This window comes from Uloborus diversus, chromosome 3 (genome assembly GCF_026930045.1).
Source record: "Uloborus diversus isolate 005 chromosome 3, Udiv.v.3.1, whole genome shotgun sequence".
Classification (NCBI taxonomy): domain Eukaryota; kingdom Metazoa; phylum Arthropoda; class Arachnida; order Araneae; family Uloboridae; genus Uloborus; species Uloborus diversus.
The window spans coordinates 84,813,863-84,841,355 of record NC_072733.1 but is presented as its reverse complement, the minus strand read 5'-3'; the positions used below and the strand labels follow the sequence as shown (position 1 = coordinate 84,841,355).

Sequence of the window (27,493 nt, the reverse complement as noted above, 5' to 3'; positions counted from 1 at the left end):
GAGAAATACTGCTGGCAAACTCTCCCGACAAAATACGGAGTTGCATCTTGGAATTTTGATTATTTTATTTACTAAACCTTGACAAGAATTTTTACGAAGTCTCACATTTTTAGAATTAATTTCAATGTTTAGAAGTTTTATTATTACTATTAAATTACTTAAACATTGTAAATAATAAATAATTTTTAATCTTTTATGAGTATATTTTTTTTATTTAATTAAGTTTGATTTTTTTTCGTCGAACTATGACAAAATGCAACAGTATTATTATTAAAGACCATACTACAATCCGCCCTTGTAATAAAAAATATGACCTTAGCAAATAATTAATTGTAAAAAACAATTATTCTTAAAATTAAATAGATTAATTAGGAATTAAACCATTTCATTTTAGGGATTAAACTTCCTAATTAATTAGGGCTTTTTAGGCTTTCCAAACTAGAAGTATTATATAAACACTAATAAAAACTATAGTTGTAAACAAAATGAACGAATTCTCAACTTTTTACAAAATTCTACAGTATAAGGGAAGTTTTCTGAACAAATTCTATAGAATTTTATAGAATTTAGTATGTATAGAAACCTTATGCTCAAATTCTATAGAAAACATTTAATGAGATTCAAAAATAGCGGTAAAAACTAGTTGTTCGTTGCTTCAAAGTCTAAAGCGTCCTCTATCGGCATTTGTAAACTACGTATTCAAAATTTTCAAGGGGAAAAAAAAGAATAATTTTAGTGAAAACCGCAAACGAATCGACCTTCTTTTTCCGTTTTTTATGATCATTTGAAATTTTGGACCCTAAACTTTAATGGCACCTATCTCCGTTTGAGACGTTTTTTTTAAACATTATATTGTTTGTCCTGATATGTACTATCACCCCTTAAAGTTTTGCCCACACGTTCAGAAGCACCCTGTATACACTAAAACAAACAAGTTACAACATTTTTACAGCCCTACAAAGGGCCATGATAAATACTTAAAGTCAAGCGTAGTAAGATAGTGACATCAAGGTAAGATCATGCTTGATTTGTGTCCAGTAGACCTCTCTAAAGAAAATAATACCAGTTGAATTTATACATTTGAGAGCGTCCACTCTTCAGCTGGGAGAGTAGGAAGCAAACTCTTATAAAGTTTAAAACCAACCTGTAGAGGACAAAAGGAGAAAACTTACAAATGACTACATTCCACTCATAAAGGAGAACACTGAATTTATCAAAAGAGAAACAGAATGTAACCAAATTTTTTATTAAAATTGCAATAGTTGGTAAAGTAGTACAACAGTTTTGTACCAACATATAAAAATATAAGCTGAGCAAGTTTTTGAACCTGTAGGAAGAAATATATGGGTATGAAAAATTTATCATGGTACTTTTAACATGGTAAGATTTCTAAAAAAATGTTACGTTACAAACGTCAAAAAAATCTTAGTGAAAATGCTTCAGATATTTTATACTGGAATGCAATTAAAAGCAATGACTTCAGCACTGCCCATTGGCTATAGTTTCGGCTTAAGGCTTCTGTACAGGGTGGCTTCTAGATCCAAAGTATGCCATATCCCCATTATAGGGAAGATTTACAATTTCGTCTGACTTCAAATATTCCTTAAGCTGAGGCAACTCCTAAATAAAAATACAAAGAAACACATACTTAAAATTTTTAACATTTGAAATATTTACATTAGAAATACAGTCATACCATCAAGTGCGGCTACTTTCTGCCCTTTTTTGACGATTATTATGATCATATTTTTTGAGATAACAGGGTGGGAAATTTACCCAGTATAATTATACATCTCAAAGATGTTGTAATACCGCAGCTGAAAAAATCCGTACAGCTAGGGTATGGGTTGGTTTCCTGTGGGTATATGAGCACGTCAACCATTTACATCCACTTTTTTCTCCTTACAATTTAGTTTAAGCTGGCCCTGTCAGAAAATTATCACACTTAGCGATTCATATTTGAAATTAATTTAAAAATTGGTTATTTTATACAGTGGAATCTTGACTTACACAAGTGATGCTTTTCAACAACCATCGCATATGTAAAAATCTCACGTGGTAAAACAGGTTATTTATACGACTTTTTAAAAAGTACACACAATTATTTTAGACACTTATAAGCCCCCCCCCCTCCCCTCAAAATATTCTAAACCTTTCCCTAAGAATTTATTATCAATTTCCCCATAAAGTAATAGAGATATAGTGATTTTTTAAAGCAGCATTGTTCCACATAATCAATTTATTTAAATTGCAATACAGGGGAAGTCGTTATTAAAACTTTGTTTTAACTTGAGGCAAGATTTTACTCCGATTTTCATGTGTTTTTTTAAAAAATGTTTCCAGCATACTAAATAATTATTAAAAATTTTGAAAAACTTTTTTTATTAATTTTTTAGTAGGCTTTTTAATTGACTTTTCAAATAATAACTGGGTAAAACTTGTACTCTTAGGCATGAAAACTTCAGTAAAAGTTTTTATAGTGGATCAAACTACATATTTTTTTTTTAAAGTAATGAAAATAGCAACTATTGTCACCTGTAAGCAGGAGCGCAGTCAGGAATGGGGGTTCACCCCAAGCACTCTTAATTTCAAACAATGTTTTCAATCCTAGCATGTTACTATAAATTGTACACGCAAAGAATTAGGAAATACCCCCCCCCCCCTTGCAATCCCCAACCAGAAAATTCTGGTTGCTAGTAAATACACTCCCGCAACATGGAAACTAACTTAGATCACAGTCATTCTCACTTGTACAATTGTTATGCTCTTTTAAAAACCAATATATTTTTGAGTAATTACGAACTGCTTATTGTCCTCACTTGACCGCAGCTTATGTTCTATCCTTTTTCAAAGTTATCTATAAATAATTTACTGAAGAACAAATGACGTTCACTTTCCATATTCTTGATGGAAGTTTTGGATACTTTTATCACACATGCATTGCCGCCCTTAAATTTGGACAATCTGTAATTTTTCTGTCGATAACAGATTTTACTACCCTAAATTACCTGAATGTCTGAAATGTCTGCATGATAAACCAGCTCACAGCATCCAGCACACAATATATAGTATACATAATCCAGCATCGGGCCGAAGCTATTAATTTAAATTGTGAAAATTCAAATTATGTTTTTCGCAATTATAATTTCCATAGATTAGTAGAAACGGGAATCCCAATGAGTAGGGCTTTATCGCAATTCATGATTGCGAGAAACAAAATTTGAAGTTCATAATTCAACCCAATCCTTTTCTTCTTTAGTACTTTTTTTGCTCAACTGGTACACCTAATAGATGAACTAAAGAAGAATTAAAATACATGCTTAAATCAAACTGAACATTTTGACTTACAATACTGTCATCCTAATTTATCCAATCATGGGATTAAAAGGAATTATATGTGTGCAACATAAATATAAATATACATGCCTCAAATCTTTGCATAAAAGCTTTTAAATTCTCAAATTTATCCAAGCAATGTGGCTCAAATGTCCTCTGCTCTTCCAAATAATGATATGCCATGAAATCCACATAAGAGAGCTAGGAGGAAGAAAAAGTAAAAATGAATCAGTTCTACGCTGCCACTCTTAACTGACTGAGGAGAGATGGCGGATAATCTGAAAGCGGAAGGATCCACGTCACACAAATGTTTCCCCGAGTCTATTTCTCATTACGGACATGAAGAGATATTTACCTTCTGCGACGCTCCAGATCTGAGCCGGTATTCTCAAAATCCTGAGCCCCAAGTTCCGTAAGCAGCTGACATGACAGCCCCAAGAACAGAACCGGCTTCAGTAAATGCGGCGCGGGATTCCAGAATCTCGGTTGGGCCTTTTTCAGATTGAATGCATTCAATTTGAGCAGTACCAGATTTTCGATTTTTCCGAGGTTTGGCAAAGGCTTTAAACACACGTATTTATCCATTTTCGTTCAAATTTCTGTATCACGTTTTGATTTAAGAAAGAGATCGGATGGATGAAACCAGATATAGCGTGAGTTTAAAAATCCCGTAGCTTAGCACTAAATTTCCTAGTGTGCTTTGAAGGAAAGAGCTATATACTAAAACTTTGGGGATGGGAGAAGTAGGGCGAAGTTGGGGGCATATAGAATCCCCTGGAAGATTTTCAAAACTGACGTTTTAAATCCCAAATCATGCACTTTTTGGTAAAATAGAGAAAAAGGGAGAGTAGGATTCCTCGCTGAATTATTAAAATTTAAGTCAAGTTCAGGCTTATTTTCGTAATGTTAGGGGATCGGTGGCTTCTTCCAGAATTTTTTGTCTTCCGAATTTGCAGTTATAAAATCGAAATTTTATAAAGGAATGAAGAAGGTTCAGTACTCTCCGGAAATTTCTTGACTTTGAAAAGAGTAATTATAGGCTATGTTTGATGAAGATCGGGAAGGAAGGGAACTTGCCATTGTCTTCTAGACCAGGAAAGTCAACACGCTGGTAAAGTAACGTCACTACAGTAGGCGATCTGATGCTGAAGAGAGATTCATTTTAGCACGAATTTAGTGCTCATTAAAAAAAAAACTTCTATACAAAGATCTATTTCATTCTTTTTTTCTCCTCAAAATACATTATCAATATGATTTTTCTAACATAGTATGTTCGTATATAGTATTTTAGCGAGATTTTTTTTTTCAATTGAAGTGTTTTGAAAATTATTAAACGAACATTAAATTAAAAATGCCTATTTCTAATTTCAATATTCCTTTCATTTTTAGAGCAACAATAACCATGAAAATGACAGATGTGAAATAACTGGTACTATAATACTGGTAAATACATTTTATGACTCTACATTCGGTTTATTCATTGTAATTAGTTTTTCAATTGGATACACAAGTTTTGAAATATTCGGGGCATACTTCATTTTTAACTCATTTGTCAGATTGTATCCTATATGCATATTTAACTGTTATAAAGCGTTAATGAACAACATTTATTATGAGCTAATTTATAATTCAAATAATAATTATTTAGTATATTTTAGAAAAACAGAATAATCTAAACAAACTGAAACTGTAAACCACCGAATCTTTTGTCTAAATGACAATATACTGAAAATATTTAAAATAATTCAATCTGAAAACTGATGTTCTGAAAAACAGCTCACTTACCTTTACGACACCTTTCTCCTCTTCTATACCAAACCATTTATTCTTGCCTAAAAAGTTTGACAACTTTTGCAAACGACCAGGAAATATTTCTAAATAACTTTCCTTCTTTTTTTCCTAAGGATAAAAAATTTCAAAAAGTTCCAATAAAAAATCTTCCGCATTCTCTAGTGTATTTATCAGAAAAAGAAAAATTCAACAGAACAAACTTAGGACACTTTTAGCTTCTGATTTAATATGAAAATTACTAAAATTCTGACACAATATCAAAACTGGTAACTGCCTAAACTGCTGGGGTAAAGCTGGGTTCTGGCTGTATTGTATTCACTTGACTCTACGACATCATTTCATGGCATTAACTTCAGGGGAGATTATCTTTCTTCTACAAGTACTGCATCATTTCTCTTTTGAGCATTATTGGACATATTATTGAAAACAAGATTTTAGATGCATTACAGAATAATATTGCATTTTTTTTTTCAAAAAATATCCAAATTATCCTGTTTGAAAAGTCAGTGGGTTAATCCATCTATGTTATTCTTATTTGATTTTTTAATGGTACAGGGCCAGGTGGGGGAAAAATAAGGGTAAAATCAAAGCATTTTTTATTTTTATTTTTTCTTAGAAAAGATTCCCTTGTTTTCTTTTAGTGGTACGATTAAAAGAACAGAGTTTGATAGCCCGGAATTATACTAAGTTGGGGTAAAGCAAGAGTAGCTGAAACATTAGTGCACGTTAAAACAAAAATGATAAAACTGTTTCTGAAGTAAGAATTCAGCGAAATAAATGCATCTTGATTATATATAAAGGTACATAAAAACAAATTCCTCATTATTTAATTAAAGAACAAATCTCAACTTCTATCAATCACAAATTCTTAATTAAAAGGGAAGATTCTAGAAAATTCTAGTTGGTCATATATTACTTCGAAAAGTCGCCAAATATCGCCACCTTTTACAAAATGTAACAGTATCATATAACATTTAGTTAAACCAAACCACAGCCCAAAATAACTACCCCACCTCAGAAAACACTTCTAAAGAACTAGAATTAAAAACTTGATTATTATATTTCTTTTTAGATCTGCTGCTTAAATGTTCTACTACTGTTTATACTAAAGCAATAATGATTTTGAAAGGAAGTTCATCCGCAGCTTACTTTTAGATACCATATGCAATAAATATTAAACGGTTAGTAGACACTGAATTTAGTTCCAGTTTCTAAAACTAAAATGAAAATATTTATCAACATAGGTATAAACAAATAAATAGTTTATTAAAAAGAAAAAAATTGGTGATTTTTCAATACAGCCCCAGGCACCCACTTTCACTCACCTGACCCTATATAAGAGATGAGTTTGAGCTCATTTTTGAGAGCCCGAGCCCGAAAATTTGTAACCGAGCTTGCCCGAGCGATATTGGCTGGGACCGAAATCCGAGCCCGATGTTGCGTCAAATGTTCCTCATTAACAGAAGTTTCTAAGTTTTTTTAAAATGCTCCACTTCAAATGCATCACTGTATGACATATTGCAATAGGAATAGCAAAAAAACACTAAATAAGCGTTTATTTATTTATTTTTTTTGGGGGGGGGGATAAATTTGACATTGTTTGAACTGATTTAAATGTTCCTTTCATTTTCTCACAGTAGGAAATTGTTGATTTGCTTTGAATTTGTATGGAGATCGGCGTTTGAATATCTGTGCTTGAGCCCGAGCCCGCTTCGGGCCCGGGCTTGGGCTGAGCCCGTCTCATCTCTACCCTATATTACTTTTATTTACTTTTTTATGATTCTGATTCATATTTTTGTCAATTTAGTAGGTACATATGATTAGTTTTTAAATGACTACTTACAAAGTCAGGATCATAACACATTCCTGTAAAGTGAGAATAGAAGTCGGCAACTTGCTGCTCAATCATTACTAATCTTGCTTGGTGATGCGGTTTAGGTGAAAGAGGAACTAAAAAATTCAAGAAATTGCACAGAATCCTATTATTTCATTACAAACATTTAGGAAATTTTAAATGGCAAACATTAAACCTTTATGATTTCTAATTTACTTATCTCAATGCAAATTTAGAATAAAATTGTCAAATTCATTTAACACAATAAACAAACACAATAACAAAATGCAAATTTACAGAACAGCCATGCATAGGCGTCGGAACCGGGGGAGCTGGGGGAGCTTGAGCTCCCCCTGGAATATATCAAACCGGCTCAGCTCCCCCGGAAAATTCTAGCACTGCAGCTTATTGCCGTACATTGATTTCCTCAAACCTGATTTCAAAAATGTGATCTGCCTTTTCTAGGAATTTCGGAATTTCCACCCAATAAGCAACAAAAGTAGGGGGCAGACGGAGTGGTCAGTGCACTTGAATTCACCTTCACCCATTTTTTACTGTTAAAACATCTCTTGATTCCACAAATGCGGAAAAGTGGGCTCAACCCCGCGGCCTGCGAAAATCAGTACCAGTACCAATATGGATTTGCTCCCCACCTTGAGCTTTCGAGAGCGGCATTGCAGTTCAGTTCATATTCTTATTAGTTTTGCATGCGGTTTTTTTGTCCAATGCGGTGGCGAATCCAGAATTTTGTTCTGGGGGCGGCTGAGGTAGTTAAAATTCTTGCTGAAGTCTCCTCGTCATTACCAAAGTTTATCGATGTAAACGAAAGTGTTCTGTATCATTATCTGCTATCTAGGGGTGTTAATGACTAATGAATCTTTCTGAGTTACATTTGAAATTATCTAAAATTTGGTATTCAGTGTTAAAACTCTAAATTTTAAATGTATATTCAAAGTTTTTTCATTCGTTTAGACACATTTGTTATGCAATTTGAAGGCAAAATTTTCAATTTTTGTTAAGGATGCAAAACAATTACGTTGACAAGGTGATGTAAATGAAACAGAAGAAAAAAAAGCTGAAAGATGTTAAACAAATAGTGAAAAACAGTCAGAAAGAAGACAAAATTTTAAGAATTGATATTAAACACGAAAATTAAAGAGAGAAAGAAAGAAAAACAAGTAGCTATTATATCTACACTTTTTTCTCCTTTCCTTCTTTCAGTGAGTAAATGTATAAATATTTGGAACAGGTAGGGAAAAAGTTCAGAAATTTGAAGGGAAATTTCGGGAAACTAACACTCCTGTTATTATCGCAAATTTGTGTATCAACCTTAAGAAGAGCGAAAAAAAATTAATTGATAAAGATAGAATGGATGTAGGAAATTATATATATATATATTTTTAACATTAAGATGCATAGACAGAGTATGAAAGAATTTATTTCTGGTATGGGGGTGGCTGCAGCCTCATAGCCGCCCCCCCCCCCCGGATTCGCCATTAGTCCAATGATCACAAAAAGAGATAATGAGCCAGTTTGGCATTTAAATATGAATAACATGGAAGGTGCTCCAGACATGACTGAAAAAAGGTTATTAAGGTTGTTTGTACTTGTTAAAATAATGTTGAACTTGTTCAAATAATTTCAACTTTCCAAATACTTACAGTGGCTCCCAAAAGTATTCGTACACTCACGATTTTTGATGAAATACGCCGTTATCGATTCGTTAAAATTAATATTTTGGAACGGGTATTTAATTATAAGATCTATGGTTTATTTTTTAACAAAACTACATGAAAATTGTTCATAACATAATAAAACTTGATTTTTAAGAAATCAATAATCAAAAAGTGCCAGAAACTTGATCTCACAAAAGTCTTCGTACACTTTGAAAAAATGTCAAAAAACTAGTGAATAATCTAACTTTTTACTAAGTTATTATTTAGTAGAATATCATGCAGTATCAGCAACAGCTTTTAAACGCCTGGGAATAGATTTCATTGTTTTTTTTTTTTTTTTGTTTTTTTTTCGTTCTTTCTTTTTTTTTTTGAACAATTTCTGAGTAAGTGTTCAGCCGCACTTCGAGTCTTACTGTTTGTAATTCGTTTTCCGTTTCGATAGTGTATTTTCGTAATATATCCACCAGATATCTCCAAATATGTTCTATTAAGTTTAAATCTGGCGATTGAGGAGATATTTCTAAGCTTAATGACAATATTTGAGGCACCAAACGCAAACGTGTGCTTCTTGTCGTTATCTTGATTTAAAAAAACGAAGTTGTTTCCGATTGCCAAATTTTGGGCTAATAATTTGAAATTGTTTTTAAAAATATTTCACTGAACAGCATGATTCATCGAAAATTTTCAAACTTCCAAGTCCTGCACCCTCACACAAGAATACCTTCACCGTCCTGATTAACTGATCCCAACTAAGTTCTTTAGATTTAATTTCTCTTTTTTTTTTCTATTTACAATTATGCAACAATGTAACCCAAAATGTTGAATTAATTTTTATCTTTAAGTAAGACGTTGTTCCAAAATGTTTTAAGCTTATTTATCATTGATTTTACGGCGGAAAACGTAAGCTTTCTGTTTTTCGCACGAACAAGAAAATTTCTGCAGGAAGAGATCCCATTTAATCCAGGTAATCAGAGAACTTGGCGAATAATTTTAGGGGGAAATTAAACGAAAATGTTTCATTCAATTCTGCAGAAAATTTTTCATCACTCAAAGGTGTATTTTTCATAATTTTTTTAACTGTAAATCTCCGATCACGCTTTGTTAACTTTGCATTTGACATTTTCTTATACCTTGTTTTCGATCCGATTCTTGTCTTTAAAGCATTTTATCAAGCACTTCACTATAGAATGGTATAAATTAACTAATTTAGAGACATTTCAAACCAATTTACGGCTATTGAGAGAGAAAAAACATCAAATTTCGAATTGTGTTTTTGGTTTATGCGCATAGCATAAATTTCCGGAAGAGAGTCCTTAAATGCCTTGCCCTCCAACAACATGGGAGATTATGTAATATTCCGTTTTTGGGACTTCAATTTCAAAAAAATTACTGGACCCCTAACGCCAACAATATGATCCACAGTCGCGTTTTTCAGCGACTACAATTTCGAAAAAATTAAGAAGAAACCTCTGAACCTTTTCTGATTACATCATTGAAAAACGCTCTCTATTAGGACTGCAATTTTAAAAAATTTCCAGAGTAGAGTCCAAGTACAGCCTTTTCCCGTGCCATCATTGAAGGTTGAATACAATTACGTTTTTAGGACTTCCAATTCGAAATATTGGGACGGAGATGTAAATAGTTCGAAAAATCGATCGAGGACAATCCTTCGGGTCATATTTTCACTAAAGGCAACAAATATGGTATATAATCGCGTTTTAAGACATTAATTTCGAAAAATTTTCAGGGAGGGTATTCGAACCTTTTCTCCCCTTAACATTATCAAAGATCACCTATAAGTTCGATTTTAGAACAAGAATTTTGAAAATTTTCCGGGAGAGACCCCGAAACACCTCTATTTCTACGTGCTCATCTTCGAGTACTAACCGACTCCTTTTCAAAACCAGAAGTTTAATCACCTCATTCTCTCCATAAACAACTGTATATATACAATATTCAATAAGAGATGGAAGCTTCGAAGTCAATTTTTTATGGAGAAAAACGTTTAAAAGCCCCCCCCCCCCCCAAAAAAAAAAAAAATATTTTCTGGTTGCGCCTCTGCTTCTGCCCCTTAGATTCAAGACACTTCTTATACTGTGTCCCAGCTCCCCCTACTTCTACAAAGTTCCTACGCCTCTGCAGCCATGCACTAGCCAATAAGAAAAAGGGTGCACCTAATTTACCCAAATTTTTCAAGACTACAGCCCTGTTCACTTAAAGTTTTTCTACCATGCACTCTAGCCTGCTTTTCACCACATTCCGGATATTTCCCCCGAAAATGTATCTTCCTTTTTTTCACCTTCAATGGTTGATGATTAGTGTCCCTTTTGATGACATTAAAAACTAGAGGTGGGCAATGTCTTTCTTTTTAATGATCCGTTCATTACAGGATCGTTCAGTCTTTTGATCCATTCATTGAACTCATTCATTTGAATGACTTTGTTCATTTTAAAAAGTTGCAGGTGATCTTTCTGCATGACAAACACACAAACATTCAAAAGTAAGAAAATATGTCTATGAAAAATTAATTAAAATATTTTACTTTGGGTTAGATGTAGAATGCAAGCACAATTAAATTGCTTCTTCGTCAGTGGTGGGAGCAACAAACACTCAAAGAAGCCTCACAGGTTTTCGGAACGCATCGCGAGTCAGCAAGTAAACAAAGCGAAAGCATTTCTTGATATATTATAAAGCCAATGTTGAAATAAGCACAGAACTAATGTTCGTTAAAGCCATTCAGAATATGATTTGAAAAAAGACAAGAGATGACATTAATTTAAAAACAATTAACGTAGTCACAGCCAATTTACTGTAAACTGGTTTCCAAAATTTTTTTTTTTTTTTTTTTTTTTAAGTAAACATCTGTTTTTTAAATAAAATCTGGCGTAAGTTGTCGAAACTGACCTTTTTTGATCCCAAAACAAGCATCTTTCAACCATGGCATCTACCCGAAAGAAAAAATGTGTGTTCCTTGAAATATTTTTCCCAGCTACAGCACTGTATAATATACATATAGTATTTATTATGAATAGAATATGTAAAAAAAAAAGACTCACCTTCATATTAGGGAGCTTCAAACTTATTCCACAGTACCGATCAGAACAAGAAAAAAACGCAACATCTTTTTAAATGGGGCGCGGGACGGGGGGGGGGGGGGGGGGTTAGACAGTAATAACCTTTATTAAAAATATCTGGATATTGAATGTTAAATTTAATCGACTTGGAAGTCGCCAACCAACTTGAAAATAATGCCAAATCAATACAGATAGTAGATGATAGGTAGGTTTGCCAGACGTTCAGGATTGATAGGGACACAGCATCAGTTTTTAGACAAAATCCCGGTGTCCCGGCCGGTTTACTTCATGTCCCGGTAAAAATATAAAATTGATTACAGATGACCAAAAAAAGTGTTAAAATAATTAACTGTGAAGGAATATTTGAAAAATAATAACTTTGTCCTTTCTGTACCTCAGAGTCAGACTGGTGCAAGCCCAAAGATTGCCATTTTCTGTTTATTATTGCATTGTATGTAAAATACCAGTCCATATTGATTAATTCACATAATTGCGAAAAAAAACTTTAATTATTTACCAGTTTTAAAAGGGCGCACGTTCTATCCTTTGCATGCGCCAGACAAATGTTTTTCCCATCTCCTGCAAGGCAACGATTATGTTACTTAAGTTAGTCTGGCTCTGAAGTACAGATTTATAACATTGACTTGTAAAATTAATATTGGATTAGTTTGTGATGATTTTTGCAACAAGATTAAAAATAAAAAAAAAAAAACTTTCTAAAAAACCCTAGCTAATGCAAAGAATATATAAATGTTGTTCAAACTTTTATTGCACAAAACATTACTAATGGATACGCTGTAAAATTGCAAATGAACTGCAACGGTTAAAGAAAAATGAATATATTGTACTGCACTGAGAAAAAGGAAAATCCGAGATTGATTGAGAGTGAAAAATTTGAAGATGAACATAATTTAAAAAAAAAGATTTTCTCACAAGTGCATCAATACAATGTTTAAAACTGCTCACCATTCAAAAGAACGGTCGTTCATTCTTTACGCGAACAAACGGTTCCATTCACTTTAAGGATTCATTCTTTTTGACCCGTTCGTTCATGAACGAAACATCCCTATTAAGAATGCAATATCTGAATGTCTTAACACACATTGGCAGCAGGCCTGTAATCTGGAAATACAAAATAAATTGCATTCGATCCAGCCCTCGACCTCAGGTTTCAAATCATTACAACTTACTAGGAGACAACAAGTTTTACCAGCTCGACTTAGCATTGATCATACCAGGTTCACCCATAAATACCTTTTATACTCCGACATGCATTACATGTAATGTTAATCAGACAGTGTTGCATATTTTAAGTAACAGCCCAAATTTTAATCAAATGCATTTTAAATACTTCAATGACTTTACTCCATCTTTGAAGGAGTTGCTGCGGGATCCACCCAATCGCAATTTGTACTCCTTCCTCCAAGAGATTGGTTTCTCCTTTTCAATTTAGTGTTTATGTCGTAAAAATGTAATTTTATTCTTTTCTTGTTATTCAAGGTTTATTGTCAACATATTGCTTCATATGTTGTTTAAATGTTTTTAATGTTTACATGTTTTTTACTACTTATTTTAAACTACTGATGGTTATATCTTTCTCCCCAAAACACGTTTACTTTTATCATTTCCTAACTTTATATTTATGTAAATAATTTAAACTAAAAAAATCGTTTGGCGCAGTATAGCCCACAAGGGCTCTTGCACTTTTAAAAATAAATAAACCAACCACCTTCAAATTTTTGCTGGCTTTTTACCCAGCATGCACAACGTGAATTGAGCTGCTAAGGATGCCGCTTTCACGGTTACGACCACTTTTCACATGTGAACAGTGAATTTTTCCACCTTTTTTTATTCGGAGCTGAAGCGAGGATATGTGAGGTACACAAGTTTCATGCGAATGGGGCTTATGATGACTAATTCCTTTTTATTTTGAACCCTTTAATGGTTTGATTGCACATACATAGGGAGAACACTAAACAATTGCAAATGCTGCATGGGATTTTACAGCCTTAGATTATTTTACCACTAAACCCCAGCTGGGATTGCAATTGCCAAGAGACTGATAACTTTTTGACGCAAACCCAAAATGAGGTTACCTTTACAGGGCAGCCCAAGTACTTGTTTGATAATGCTCAGAGATGGCAGTGCTTAAGGTTAGTTTGAAACACTTTTTGGAGCAGCAAAATTCGTGTTTGGAGCACAAACATGAAAAACTTTAGCAGTAAAATTGGAGATTTTTAGTTAAATTGCTGCAGCTAAACTGTAGTAACATATCCATTGATATCTAACGGACAAAACAAAGATATTTCATTTCTGAAACACCAAAACACAATTGTAAATTTACTTTTTACAATAAAACAGGAATTAAGAAATACACAGCAACTGCTTTTTTAGCTAACAAATGGCAGCATCAAAGTGAAAGATATTTTAGGCTTTTCAAAAGCTGAAAGCCTAAAGCGAGTGAGAATGAATGGAAGTGATTATTCTCACATTTTGAATGATATATAAGTGATGAAAGTGGCAATGATATGAAACACATTTCCTACAGTAAATTCAGAAAGTGAGAATGAGCCAGATAATTTAGATGATGCAATTTTATGAACTAATCCATCAACATTACATTTTTTCGAAATATTTTTGGATCAAGACATGATAAAATTGTTTCTGAAGAAACTTAAATGAAAAAATAAAAAAATAAATAATAATAATGAATGCTCAATTTTTGGATGCTACTTCATTGAAAAAAAAAATCTTAGCTATATATACTAGATGGAAAGAAACAGAGTCAAAAAGTAATAATTTTTATTAAGTAAAAAAAAAGTTGGGCGATGATTCAAACGATGGTGATCAATGGTTTAATGGCATATATTTCTATGAAATAGAACTGTATTTTTGAGATAAAATAGTTTTTAATTGTCCGTTTGGATTTAAAGAAAACTCGATCAATGGAAGTCCAATACTTTATTACTATTTCAGTTATTTAAAATTTTATTATTAGTTAAATTTGCTAAAAAATGAAGTCCAGCTGCTTTTTTTTGGAGAGAAGCATTTTATACTTTTCCAAAATTAAAAATTTTAACTGAGCTTTTATTTATTTTTTATTCTCATAAAACATTATTTAGCATAGAAATTCATATCTTCACCTATGTTCTAAACCTGTAAGTTCAATACTTTATTTTCCATAAAACTAACTCAAGTTGTGAGTTTATTTCTCACTTGAATCAACCCACATACTGATATAAACTAATACCGACCAATATAAATGTTATAGACAAATTAGTATTTTTGATATAGATTTTGGGGACCATAATTTAGTTATTTTTCTCATAAGCACATTTGTTACGGTTTTCAAATGAAAGTAGTATAATCCAGAGATTAAAAGATTAAAAGATAAAGAGGATCATAATGCCGTGGGCAGGTAAAGGGCAGTAACATTTTTTTCATTTTCTAAAAAACATTTTTGTCATCTATTGTACGTTAGCTTTATTGTACAAGCTTGCTTATTCGGTTACCGCTGAAAGAAATAAAAAAAAAATCACGAAAAAAGTCTAACTGATTTTCAGGTTCTGCCATTTACAGGCCTGGATCCGCGTATCGGTTTGGGGTCAAAATGTCGCCACCGAAATGTCGCTGGACAAAATGTCGCTGCCAAAATGTCGCCAGTCCAAAATGTTGCCGGCCTAAAATGTCGCCAGTCCAAAATGTCGCCGGTCCAAAATGTCGCCAGCCCAAAATGTCGCCGGTCTAAAATGTCGCCAGGCCAAAATGTCATCGGGTCAAAATATCGTCAGTCCAAAATGTCGTCGGGCCAAAATGTCGCCAGTCCAAAATGTCACTGGTTCAAAATGTTGCCAGTCTAGGAGGTCGCCTGTTCAAAATTCGCTCATTCAGTCGGTAAGAAAAATGTAAATGTACAACAATGCTTTTAAACATCAAATTTGTGAATAAATGGTAACTGCCTTAAATGAATGTCTCCATCAAAAATGGAACTGAGAGAAATAAGTTTCTTGATAAATTCTAAAAACTTTCTGCCGTTTTCTTTCGTAACTATTGGCTGTTTTTCAGCAAATAAATATAGAATACAAGCAAACGCACTTTTCATTTTTTACGTTATCTTATTTCTTGTGACTCGCTATCTACCAACTGTAAAAAGTTCTGATGGCGATCAGTTCAGACGTTCGCTGCATTGTTTTGAACTTTTCTTTAAGAATAGTACGTGTGAATGTTTCCGATTTTTTGTTGCCATTCTACCTAAAAACCTGTAGTAAGAATTCGAACGATGCCCGCGAGTACCCATGATGTAGGGCTGAGTGGTTTTTTGCGCCAATTGGTTCAAGATAGTGGAGCAACTGAATGTTTTCATCAATATGCGTGACTGACATTTCTCAAGAATGATGCGCGGAATCAAATAAAATGTTAGGATGCAGCAGGTGGACAGATGTCGGAGCCAATAACACCAGAGGGTGGAGCAATCGAATGTTTTTTCCCTTTCTTTTTCATTATTTGTGACTGATATATCTCAAGAAGTGATACAAGAATTCAGACAAAATTTGGTCTAGAGGTATATCTTAAATGGCGAGTTGCTTATTTATTTTTGGCTTCAATCCTTCCAAAAGGATGGCGCACAGAATAATTTTCCTCGTTTTATGTGACTGCTATATCTCAAGAAGTAATGCAAGGATTCATAAAAAAAGGTGGTATGCAAGTGAAACTAAACAAAAACAGGCATTGCTTCCGTTCTAAGTTGATTTTCGTTATCGTTTGCGTGAGTAAGTGTAATTAAATAAACGATGAAAAATAAACTAAATTTAAATATATCACTCGAAAGAGAGAGGGGGTTGAAAGAGAGAGAGGGCTATTTTATATATCAGTGCTACATGGTCGGAGGAAAAATGGCTGACTCTTGCCCTGGGAATTTTGGAGTATTCGATTCCAACTCCTTCACCCCAAAATCAGATTGACGCCTTTTCCAACACTGTAAAAACAATTCAGACGCTCTGCTGGTAAAGAATGAGCTACTAATGTGTCCAACATCTGCAAGTAACATATCTTGCAAATAACAGGCATGTTTTTTGCTAAAACTCAGTAACCTTCCTGAAAATATTCTGGCATCTTTCTGAAGAGTTCAGTAATTTCCCCGATCAAAGCCATTCGTGTCTTTGAAACCTTTAGAGAAAACTTTAGTAAGTTTAATATAATAACTTGACGCCTTCCTGCTTTTCCAAAAGAGTGCCTAAAGCATTATTGAAAACATGACCAAAGCTAAGACAGAATTGCAGGCAAGTACCACGAATCTAACTCAAAAGCAGTTCTTGCAAAGCTACTGAATCCAGATACTTATTCGTTCTTATTGTTTGCTTTGTAAATCTGGACGGGCCGTAATTGAACTAAAGCCGATAAAATTATTAAATACGCTCAGTTAACCTTTAAACTGGTAGCTTTAAGTATTTTTCACAACAGTGAGTAGTCTGCACTTGTGCAACTTGTAACAATTCAGGAAACCTTTTGACAAATATACTTGATTTTCTCAGGAAGTGGATAAAAACCTGTGAAATCCTGAAATATTCCATGGAAATAATCAGTAACGTTTCGGAATTTTTTTTTACAGTGAGTTGCGCTAGCACTGGGACACCTGTGCCCTTTGAAGGAAAATGACCAACTCTGACTCTTGGAATTTCAAACCTTCGACTCCAGACTCCGACTCCGATGCTTTTACTTCAAACTTAGTTCGACTCCGACTTCGAGCGCGCAGCCTTTTTCTATAAAACTGTTCTTGGGCTACCAGGGGTTTTAAAGGGTTGTTGTCTGAATTTTGAAAAAAAATAATACTTACTGCTAAAACTTTGTTTAAGGTTTCAAGCTTAAATGATCCTAATATCAGGTTTCTATATTTTCATTTCACGTACATTATTATTTTTTCTTTATCACGTTTGTTGTAAATGACAAAAACAAAGGGTACCCAACATTCGATGCTTCTGCCCCACAATTGAAAATTCCTTTAAAAGCTTTGCATATATGCTGAAATTACAAATACTTTATTTGTTGACAAATACGAAGAGATGCAAATTTGAATTCATTGTGATTTTTCCGATCACCAGCCAACAACGAAATCGCAACAAACGTGAAAAAGAATTAGACTTCATATTAAAATGTGCTTAAAAAAGGTTATTATTCCAGCTCTATATATGGTTTGGTATTTCAAACAGAACAATATATTAATAATGATAATCCTCATATAAATAATAGCCAATGATAGAGTAACCCGCGTGTTTCAACAATGAAACTCGCACCACGGCATGATAATTTGATATTATGTTTCCGTAATGTTTAACATTCAGGGAAAGGCTGAACTCGATCCGGCAACTTAATAGTTTTACTGGTAAGACTGGCATTTCAGGGGAATGAAGAAACGAAAAAATGGTCAACAATGAACGCTACCTATTGGAGTTTAGGGTTAATCTACTGGAGTTAGGGTAACCATTTCATTTATCAAAATACAGTCAAACCTTGATATCTCGAACCTCCTTAAGTCGAAACCCTTGATGTATGGAAGCAAAAATTTTCCCCAGCATTTTCTATAGAAACCCCTATGTATTTTCCATAGTTATCTCGAAATTTATTTTTCGAAATCCTTGATATGTCGAAATGTTTGCACAGAAGCAAGTTTCAATTGTCATTTTGCTTTGGCAGTTTTTGTAGTAAAACCAGTTCCAGGGACAATTGCTTAATGTTTTTCGTCCCTTTTCTTGGAAATTTTGTGAATAGCGGATTGGGGCAAGATAATAGGGGAGTGTTGGTATGAAGGAGGTGCTGTATTTTCCCCAGAGTTTAGAATCTTTGTGCATTTCTCTCGAAAATGTTGTCCATTTTGAGGAAAGGGGTTCGATTTTTCGTCCGTCAGTTTTCAAGCAAAAATGGAAAATGCATTCCTCATTTTACTCATTCAGTTTTTTTAACTCCTACAAAATGGCTGCTGAGAACTTTTTGAATGTGAGGTTACTGGTTAAAGATAAAATTAGAATTTTTAAATTTTTAGGTGAAAAACCAAGTTGAAATTGTTGTTCATTTCAAAATCTCATCCTGTGCACTTTCGACAATTAGAAAATTTCAAATCTAGTGAAATATTGAAGACTACTTTATTGATCGTTATTCGAAGTGGTCCAATAGTGCATATATAAATGAATATAGCGTAGTGTGTGTAAATGTGAGAGTTACTAGTGTAATTTTTTAAAAACCTTGATAACTCGAAAACTCAATATCTCGAAAATTTTCCCATCCCAAGAGATTCGAGATATCAAGGTTGTACTGTATCACCAAACAGGCAATGGCTTCGTTCAAATGTAGAAGCAAAATTTCACCCGTCATACCTTGACGGGCGACTTTCTAGTAATAATTAAATGAATAAATTGTTCTTGAAAGGAATCAATCTTTCGAGTAGCTAATTTTTACTGCAAAAATTGTGAAAGAATGCTAATTCAGTTTTTAATATCCCCGGTAATTAAAATTCTACAGAAAAAGAGGAAAATTTGACTAATTTATTTTTTATTTATTTATTAATTTTTGATATCTTGCTCAATCGCCCTCTTTCTCTCTTGCCTGATCCTGAGTCGATCTAAGGGAAATATTTAAATTTAATGTTTACATAAGTACGCTAACTATGACTCGCGCAAATAATTAAAAATATCATTTTAAAACAGAAATAATAGTTCCTGTTTCCGTTTAGTTTTACTTCCATAGCAATTTTTTTGTCTGAATCCTTGCATTACGTCTTGAAATATAGCAGTCATATTAAATAAGAAAGAGAATTCCCTTGAATCATCCTCAAGTATGTTTACGTATGCAATAATATGCAGAAAAACGTATGTTTTCCTGTATACTATTAATTTCTAGAATATGTCTGACGTTTACGAATTAAGAGAGAAGACAATTTTTGAAAATTTTAAAGGAACTTACTTTGAAAGGCAATTAGCATTCTTTCGCAACTTTTATGCTGAAAACAATCCACGTACATTTAAATTTTTCGTATCATTTGAACGAGGGAATTTTGAACCGGCGACATTTTGGCCCGGTGACATTTTCGCCCGGCAACATTTTGGAATGCCGACATTTTGGACCAGCGACATTTTGGACCAGCGACATTTTGGACCGACGACATTTTGGGCTGGCGACATTTTGGACCGCGACATTTTGGGCGTATACCCCGCGTATCTGCAGACCCTGCAGTGCGTCGGGGTGGGGGAACATCTTTAAGGGGCTCAATGGCCAAAAAAATAGAAGAAAAAACTAGCTCTATGACTTATTAACATTGCAAATATACGCTACTGGCCGTTGGAGAGAGGCTCTATAGATTTTGTTGCAGGGGGGCCCAAAATTTCTAGACCTGTGACTAGCCATTTAAATGCCACAGAAGTATATTTTGATAACGGGGGAAGGAGGGCATCCAGAACCATGTTTTACTATGCTCTTTCAAATTAGTTTTTTTTTCCCATTATTATACTATCGTATGATTTCCTGGTTAGAAGTAAAATGATAAATGCTATAATGCTAATTTTTAGGGAAAATGCGGAGAAAAAAAAACTATTGCAAACTTTTTTTTCCTTCATAACATCTGTTATAAAAAGAAAAAGAAAAAAAGAAAAGAGAAACAAAAGAAAAGAAAGTTAAGTGAAATATGAACGCAATACAAGTTACAAAGCAAAATAAAAATATCAACAGAAAAAAAAAATCAAAAATACATAAATCCACAAAGAAACATTTTCATCAATCAAAATTTTCATTTTCATCAATCAAATCTATCAACTGAAATACTTCATAACTGATTAAAATGCTGATATTGGATGCTTACTTAGACCATACTTAGCAGCCACATATTTTATAACTGCAAGACTTTGAGTTAGTTTAACACTTTCACCACCTTCATTAGTAATCAAATAAGGAAGCTGGAAAAAATTATGAAATAAAATAAAAAATTATTCGGCATCTATACAATGTTCTTAAAATAAGTAATAGCTATTAACGATCTTACTATTTCGTAATAACTTACTAAAATATTCATGCCCCAAAGCAAAGTAAAAACTAAATGCTTAAAAACCTATAGAGGAGTAAATACTGCTTCCATTACTCACCGAAAGTCCCTAAATTTGACGAGTTTTTGAAATTTCAGCAGACTTTGAAACCTCAATTTCGATAACTGGGACACAAGGGCAAATAATTTATGCAAACAAAATCATTCATCCGTTTTGATTTTAAGAACTCTTATTTTTATGAACTTTATTTGTGGCCCCTGGGAGTTTGTGAAATCGAGTGTCGACTATACTAGAAAATTTTGCCCAGATTCAAGTTAGTTTTGCTCCCAAAATTAACAGAAAATAATGCAGAATTCCCCCTCCACTCTGATAGACCTTTCCAGTAAGAACAAAGTTTATTTTTAAGTTAATAGAAGTCGGGTACAACAGCACTTCCATTAGAACAAGAAAATATAATGTTACAGTCGGTCTTGAAAAGTGCAAAATACACTTAAACTAATGTTATTTTAAATATAATTATTGGAAAGCACTAAAAATTTGCAGCTTACAATCACAAAAAAGGTGAAGGGATGATTAAAATAAAATTAAATATGCTTTTTTGATATTTCATTCTGCCGTCAGCATTCCATGCGGTCCCCACTTTCTTGATCTGCAAACGCGATATTTTTTTTTCTTTTTGACAAAACGTTTTAAAAATGCCAATAATTGTGAACTAAAAGAACTTTAAGAAAGGAGTTCAGTTTTTTTCCCCGCAAGGGTGCTATTTGTTGGTCATAAAATAAAAAATATTAATAGTATTTAAATAATTGAGACCTGTCCAACGAGCGCCATCTACCCCTACTTATCTCTTCACTTAAATTTGTTTTCACTATATTCTGTTAACAATTCAATTTCAACACCAGCAAAACTTAGAAATGAACTTATTTTGAACCTTTAACGCCTCCAACTCTTTAGATAAGAAGTTTTGCTTTAGATAGTCTAGCTAAGGACTTGCGAAAACTGATCAGCATGTATTTAATACTAACAATAATAATTTGCACAAAATCATTTAAAAGTGACTTGACATGAACAACAATTCAAAATGGTAAAAGTAACATAAAAAAAGGCATTTAGCAGTTTAAGAATATAATAAGAAATTATCACAAAAACAATTTCAAATATTTACATTTGGGAAGTCCAAACCAAGGGTTTCCTTTTCTCTGAACCACTCGTCTCTGCTAAATTGAGGAGCGGGGCCATAACAATATCTCTTATCTTCATATTCAACATTACAATATTTTAACATCAGTCGTATTGGCTGAGCAAGCTAGAAAGAAAGAATGAAACATTGAAGATTTGCCGACGACACCCATTTTAAAATTTTGTGTAACTTTATAATCCAAGCTAATAAAAGCAAAAATTGCAAAAAAAAAAGTTTTTAACTACCAGTGTGAAGGTAATCTTTGCAATTTAAAGACATACGCCAGAACTAGCAGCCCCAATTGGTCGGCAAAACTGGCAACATACAATTTATTTATCTTTGAAAAAAAAATGCACCGCGCCGATGATTCAAAGAAATAAATATCAGCATTGTCATCCGCGGCCAATGTAAACTTGGAGAGAAAATCAGCAGGCCCGTCCTTTAGGCAATGAGGGGGGGGGGGTGCCCCCCGATTGCCGAAATGTTGGGCCTGCTGATTTTACCTCCTAGTTAACATTTCGGGTTTTAAAAACGAAATGTAATTTTGCATTTTTCTTGTATTTTTTGCTTTTTCCTATAAAATGCACAGAATTCATACCCTTTGCCTCCTCCCCCCTCCTGGAAAATTCTAAAATGATTAACCTGAAAATCAGCCTATCTGCTTAAAAAAACATCTGAATGTTGCGTGAGGAAGAAAAAATTTGGTAAAGTTTTAAGTCCCAACTGTTTTAACTTCATAATTAAAAATACGTACCACAGATTAATATCGCACATTGGCCAACAAAAGTCCCTGTACAGTTAGTTTTGAATTTCGTAATATGCCGAGATTTGGGTCACTACCGAAAATTGCAACATGGTGGACATTTATGAGTCTATCGCTTCTTGAATGGCTATATTTCTATTTTCATGGAGATAATTACATAATACACTCACGCATGAATTGAACAATTTAGTACAACAAAAAAGGTTCAAATTTGAGAGATCGAGCCTCAAAACTTTCCGAATGATACTTGACAGTCTGGACATTTTCCTGATTTTAGTTTAATCCTGTTATCTATATACTTAATAAATAAACACTAATCCTTCTAATGTAATTTTACATTGTCTGGCTAGACATTAAGGATTTTGTCTAATAAAACTGTACAATATGAATATTGGAGAAATGGTCGAATTGTGGATTTGCAAATGTCACCAACCATTTAGTGGAAAGCATCAAGATTGGAGAAGAATATATGCAATGATGTAAAAAGCAATCAAAAAGTAAAATTATAATGTTATAGTTCAAAACAAAGGAAACAAAAATCCTAATCACTGTCACGAACCCTTTACGAAAATCGTGATCGCAAATACGAAACCTTTATACAGCAGTATTAAAATTATACACTTCCGAAACATGTTTATAACATTTCCTCATATTTAAAAACATTAATCCCTCCCCCCCCCCAAAAAAAAAGAAAGAAAACAGAGAAAGTGTTCCTGATTTTTATGCCTCCAATTTAAAAAAAAAAATCAATCAACAGAACAGAATTTATTTCATATTAAAATAAAAATGTCTGTATAACAATCTCCAAAATTGCCAAATTTCTGGTCTGGCCTATTTTGGCATTTTGGGGTCATGTGTAACCCAACCCATCACTGTCGATCTGGGCTGTGGAGTCGGAGTTGGACTGATTTTGTCCTTAAGGAGTCGCTGGAAAACATACCGACTCCGGACTTTTTCTTTATCTCTAATTTTTACTTATTCTCCTTACTTTTATTAAAAAAAATGACTACAAATTGGTTCGATTTATGTATAAAGACCTACCAATAAGAAAATAACTGCCACTGGCAACAATAGCTGGCTTCTTTATCTATCGAACTTTCCTTTTCTGTAATGGGTATTTCAGTCAACCTGCTAGTTTGCTTGTTTTTTGACTTCCCATGAGCAGTTCAGGATCCGCAGCTCGGGAGGAAACTTTTGAGAGTGCAGTAAAATCAAATAAGTGTTGTGGCGAAAGCATGAATACAAATGATCCGGTAAAATATACCTGTTTTTTTATACCTAAAGAATTTATCTATAAGCTTGGTTCTCACTAAAACGTACGAAATAAAATAAGTAAATGATTTCTTGGTTACAACACTGAATACATACAGTAAATCTTCTAATTAAGGTTAACTCTAAAGCAGCCAATAAAGTTAAAGTTAAAAATTAAACGAAGAAGAAATATAGAGCAAAAGCTATTCGTACGAATCTGTATACCACCGCATTTTGTGTAAAATTTTGCTCCAGACGTACATATACCCGGACTCTGTCCGCAAAATAGTGCACTATTTACGTTTAAATTTTATAGATGAAATATAATTTAAGATTTAGTGGAGAATTTTTTCAAAATTAAGTATTTATATTTTTTGATAAGCTCTGGCATTAACTTGGGGTGTCACCCTGGGTGGACCTCCCCCTCTCAAGAAAGGTTTTTTGACTTTGCAAAACAGGCTTTTTTTCTCTGAAGCTACAGCTTTCAAAAATTGAAAGCACACGATTTGATCAACATATACTTGTTAAATATTAAAGAGAAGCAAATTAATCCTTTTGAATTGTTTTAAAAATCGGATTTTTAAGTAATTTCACTTTTAAAATCATAAGTTTTGGAAAATTTGATTTTCAAGTAAAATTTCTAATGTTGTATGCATCTTAGGTTTACAATAAAACACAACGTGAAAATTTCATGGATTTAATAATCAAACTCTGTTAAGAGGTCCCATGAGGGGGAAACTGATTTTAAAAAAAAAAATTTAATTAATAAAAAAAGCTGGCGTCGGCCACTTTCCTTCGGACTCCGCAGCTCTGCTGCCGATATCCTTCCTATACATGGTTTTGTCCAAAAAGGTAGCTTTTTCTTTCTGACTTTATGATCATTTTTGAATGCTACACTGAATTTATATTTGAAAAAAAAAAGAGAGGGAGAGACCCTCAAACATCTTGTTTCGGGATAAAAACATCCAAGGTTAACATTTTAGTAATTCCAATCCATAAAATGCAATAAAACTTCGGAAAATCATCAAATGTGACCTCACTTGTGATTAATTAGCAAATTAAATAAACAGTTTATTTAACTTCAAGTTTGTATATTATATGCGTTTAGTTTTTGTTTCATTTGTGTAATGCCTTTAATATTTGGGTTTTACAATTAATCGTCTCATTCTTCAGAAAAGTTTCTTTTTTTAAAGAATTTTTTTAAAAATACCTTTATTATTTACATATCACCGTGGTTCCCACCTGTCTGGCGGGGTGGGGCACTGCACAGATTGTGACAGCGAAATTTTTGGGGTGGGGCGTAGGAGTAGTTCACCTTTTTTTTAGGGGGGGAGGGACTAACTCCTGGGGGTCCTTCCTGATATTGGCGGCTGCGCTCTTCCTTTCGATTTGGATGGGCACCCCTATACATAGTTTTTTAATTAAGGTATATAAGTGGATAACGTAATTTTACCATACGTACTATGAAGTGGGGTGGGATTTTAGTTTTGTAGCACGGTTCAAAGTGGCTACTTTTTGGGGTTTGCTAGGCCCTGGCTACTTGTTTTTTTGGTCCCAAGCATTAGGTTTTGGCATTCTTGGGTGAAAAATATAAGACATAATATTTTTACAAAAACATAACATTCTGGCTTATGCAATCTAGAATGGAGGTTTCATTAATTTGCATAACATGACTATATAAAAAGATGGTGCTGAGAAAGGGAAGAAAAAAAAAATTACCGCCCTGGCTCTGGATCAAATTTCTTTCTTTGTCTTCTCCCTTGTCTCCCCCCCCCCCCCAGCCAAGGTTACAAGATTTTTAAAGAAATTGTTCCTACGAAATAATAAATGGAAGACCAATTTTAGTACCTATTATCACATTTTTTTAATTTATCCTTTTCAAGATTAATTATCGACCAACTACAAGCTTAGTTAATCCAAAAAAAAGCAAATACTTTAGGATTACATAATCTTTGGTTTCCTCGGTCAGGTCTCGGGCACTTTATGAGCCCAATCTTGGGTGTAGCGAAAAATTCCATTGGCAGTCCTGGTAACAACCCCTTCAAGATTGGGGGGATGGGGAATGACATAATAAATGACAACTGCATCAATGAATATAACCGATTAAGGTAAAATAAATGGAAAAGGTAAATATTCTTGATGATTCTCGTTCTAATTTCGGGACAATTCGGGTCCCAAAGATTATCAGAGTCGGATCATCGATTTTTTCCGTGCCGGGCCAAAATCTTGTAACTGCCGCTCTTACCCATCTTAATTCAAATTTCTAAAATAGAGTCCCAACGATAAAAATACAGAAATAGGACGAATTTCCGTCCCTCAGAAGATGCCGCACGAGGCAAGAGCCCCCAAGAATCGTCCCTCCCCCCCTCCAGATCCGGCACTGTTGGTCGGTGCCCATGACGAGGCAACTTCTGGGGCGGTAAATTCATCAAATTTCTGAGTTTCTTGTAGATAGTTGACAAACGCAACTATTGTATCGAAGGAAGATCGCTACAAGCGGCAGTTTCCAGTTTTTGCACTGGCTCGGAAAAATTGAAGATCCTACACAGCCAAGCGGGATTATAAAAATCAACAACAACAAAAATCTAAGAATAAAAATCCGGAAAAATGAATTGAACCTACGCCACGAATATTCCAATAACCTAGAGTAATTCCGGTAGGTCCAGACATCCTTGAAATTGCAAATACAATACACAAGCTGGGACGATTACAGTCTTATATTCAATGTACTTCTACTCTAAGAGAATGGATTATGAGAAAGGAGTATGAGACTGACATCTGACATCCGCGTTAACCCTGAGGCATAAACGGCTCGTCAACCGTCAAGGACGAGGAGGACATCTACAGTCGTCAGCGGTGGCGGCGGTGGAATCTTAACCGATCTTACGGATCTTATATTGCATTTCCGCATTCCGTCATTCATGCTGCCCTCTAGTGGATAACTATGAAAAAATTCAACAAAAGGTAAAGCATCTAGCACAAAGTATATACTTATAAAAAGTATATACTTATTTATTTATTATTCCTTTCATAAGTGTCTCAAACACTAATTGTTTAAGAATATTTAATTGTTTACTGTTGTGTTTTAGTTCGTTTTAGTAGGATAAGTGTCACACAATAAATTCTCACCTGCGTTATACCATAGGGACTCTAGTTATACCTAAACACAAAAAGCCATTTCTCATTAACACGTGGCAGTAATGACCTCACATTTATATTTTCCATGATACAAGTTTATTTTCAGCCATAAAGAAGTTGTGAGATTTTTGTCGAGAAACAAGAAGATACATTTTGTTTGAAAAATTAAGTGTGGTTATTGTGAACTCTCACCTCCGTGAACTTGAACTTCAGGGATGTAAATTAATGTAAAAAAAAAAGAAGTGAATATTTTCAAATGTTTAAACATGTGCAGATTGTAGCAACGAAGAAAAAAGAATATTTCCTTGAAAAATGTATCCATATTAGGCCTATATTAATGGAAAATTCCTCACTTCCGTGAATCTCACCTCCGTGATCTTATCAATATCATCATTTCTGAGGTGAATATAAATGGTGGAGAGGA

General features: G+C 33.7%; 1 protein-coding gene across 1 annotated transcript; it reads right to left on the bottom strand.

The window, feature by feature from the left end:
• Window positions 1-1,230: 1,230 nt before the first annotated feature.
• LOC129218038 (glutathione S-transferase Mu 2-like) lies at window positions 1,231-26,793 on the bottom strand. The gene is made up of 7 exons (XM_054852217.1): window positions 26,554-26,793; window positions 21,903-22,043; window positions 20,557-20,650; window positions 6,971-7,077; window positions 5,122-5,235; window positions 3,427-3,537; window positions 1,231-1,620 (listed from the first exon to the last, which is right to left on the bottom strand). The coding sequence occupies exons 1-7, from the start codon at window positions 26,599-26,601 to the stop codon at window positions 1,510-1,512; spliced, it is 726 nt and encodes a 241-aa protein (XP_054708192.1). The 5' UTR covers window positions 26,602-26,793; the 3' UTR covers window positions 1,231-1,509.
• Between the last annotated feature and the right edge of the window lie 700 nt (window positions 26,794-27,493).

Excerpts from the sequence above, each read along its gene's own strand:
- LOC129218038 (XM_054852217.1), bottom strand. The coding sequence starts at position 26,601 with ATGTCTGGACCTACCGGAATTACTCTAGGTTATTGGAATATTCGTGGC. Across the intron at positions 7,078-20,556 it reads GGCTGCTAAGTATGGTCTAA|TTCCTCTTTCACCTAAACCG; the intron begins GTAAGCATCCAA and ends TGAATTTTTTAG. Across the intron at positions 1,621-3,426 it reads CTTTTATGCAAAGATTTGAG|GAGTTGCCTCAGCTTAAGGA; the intron begins GCATGTATATTT and ends ATTTTTATTTAG.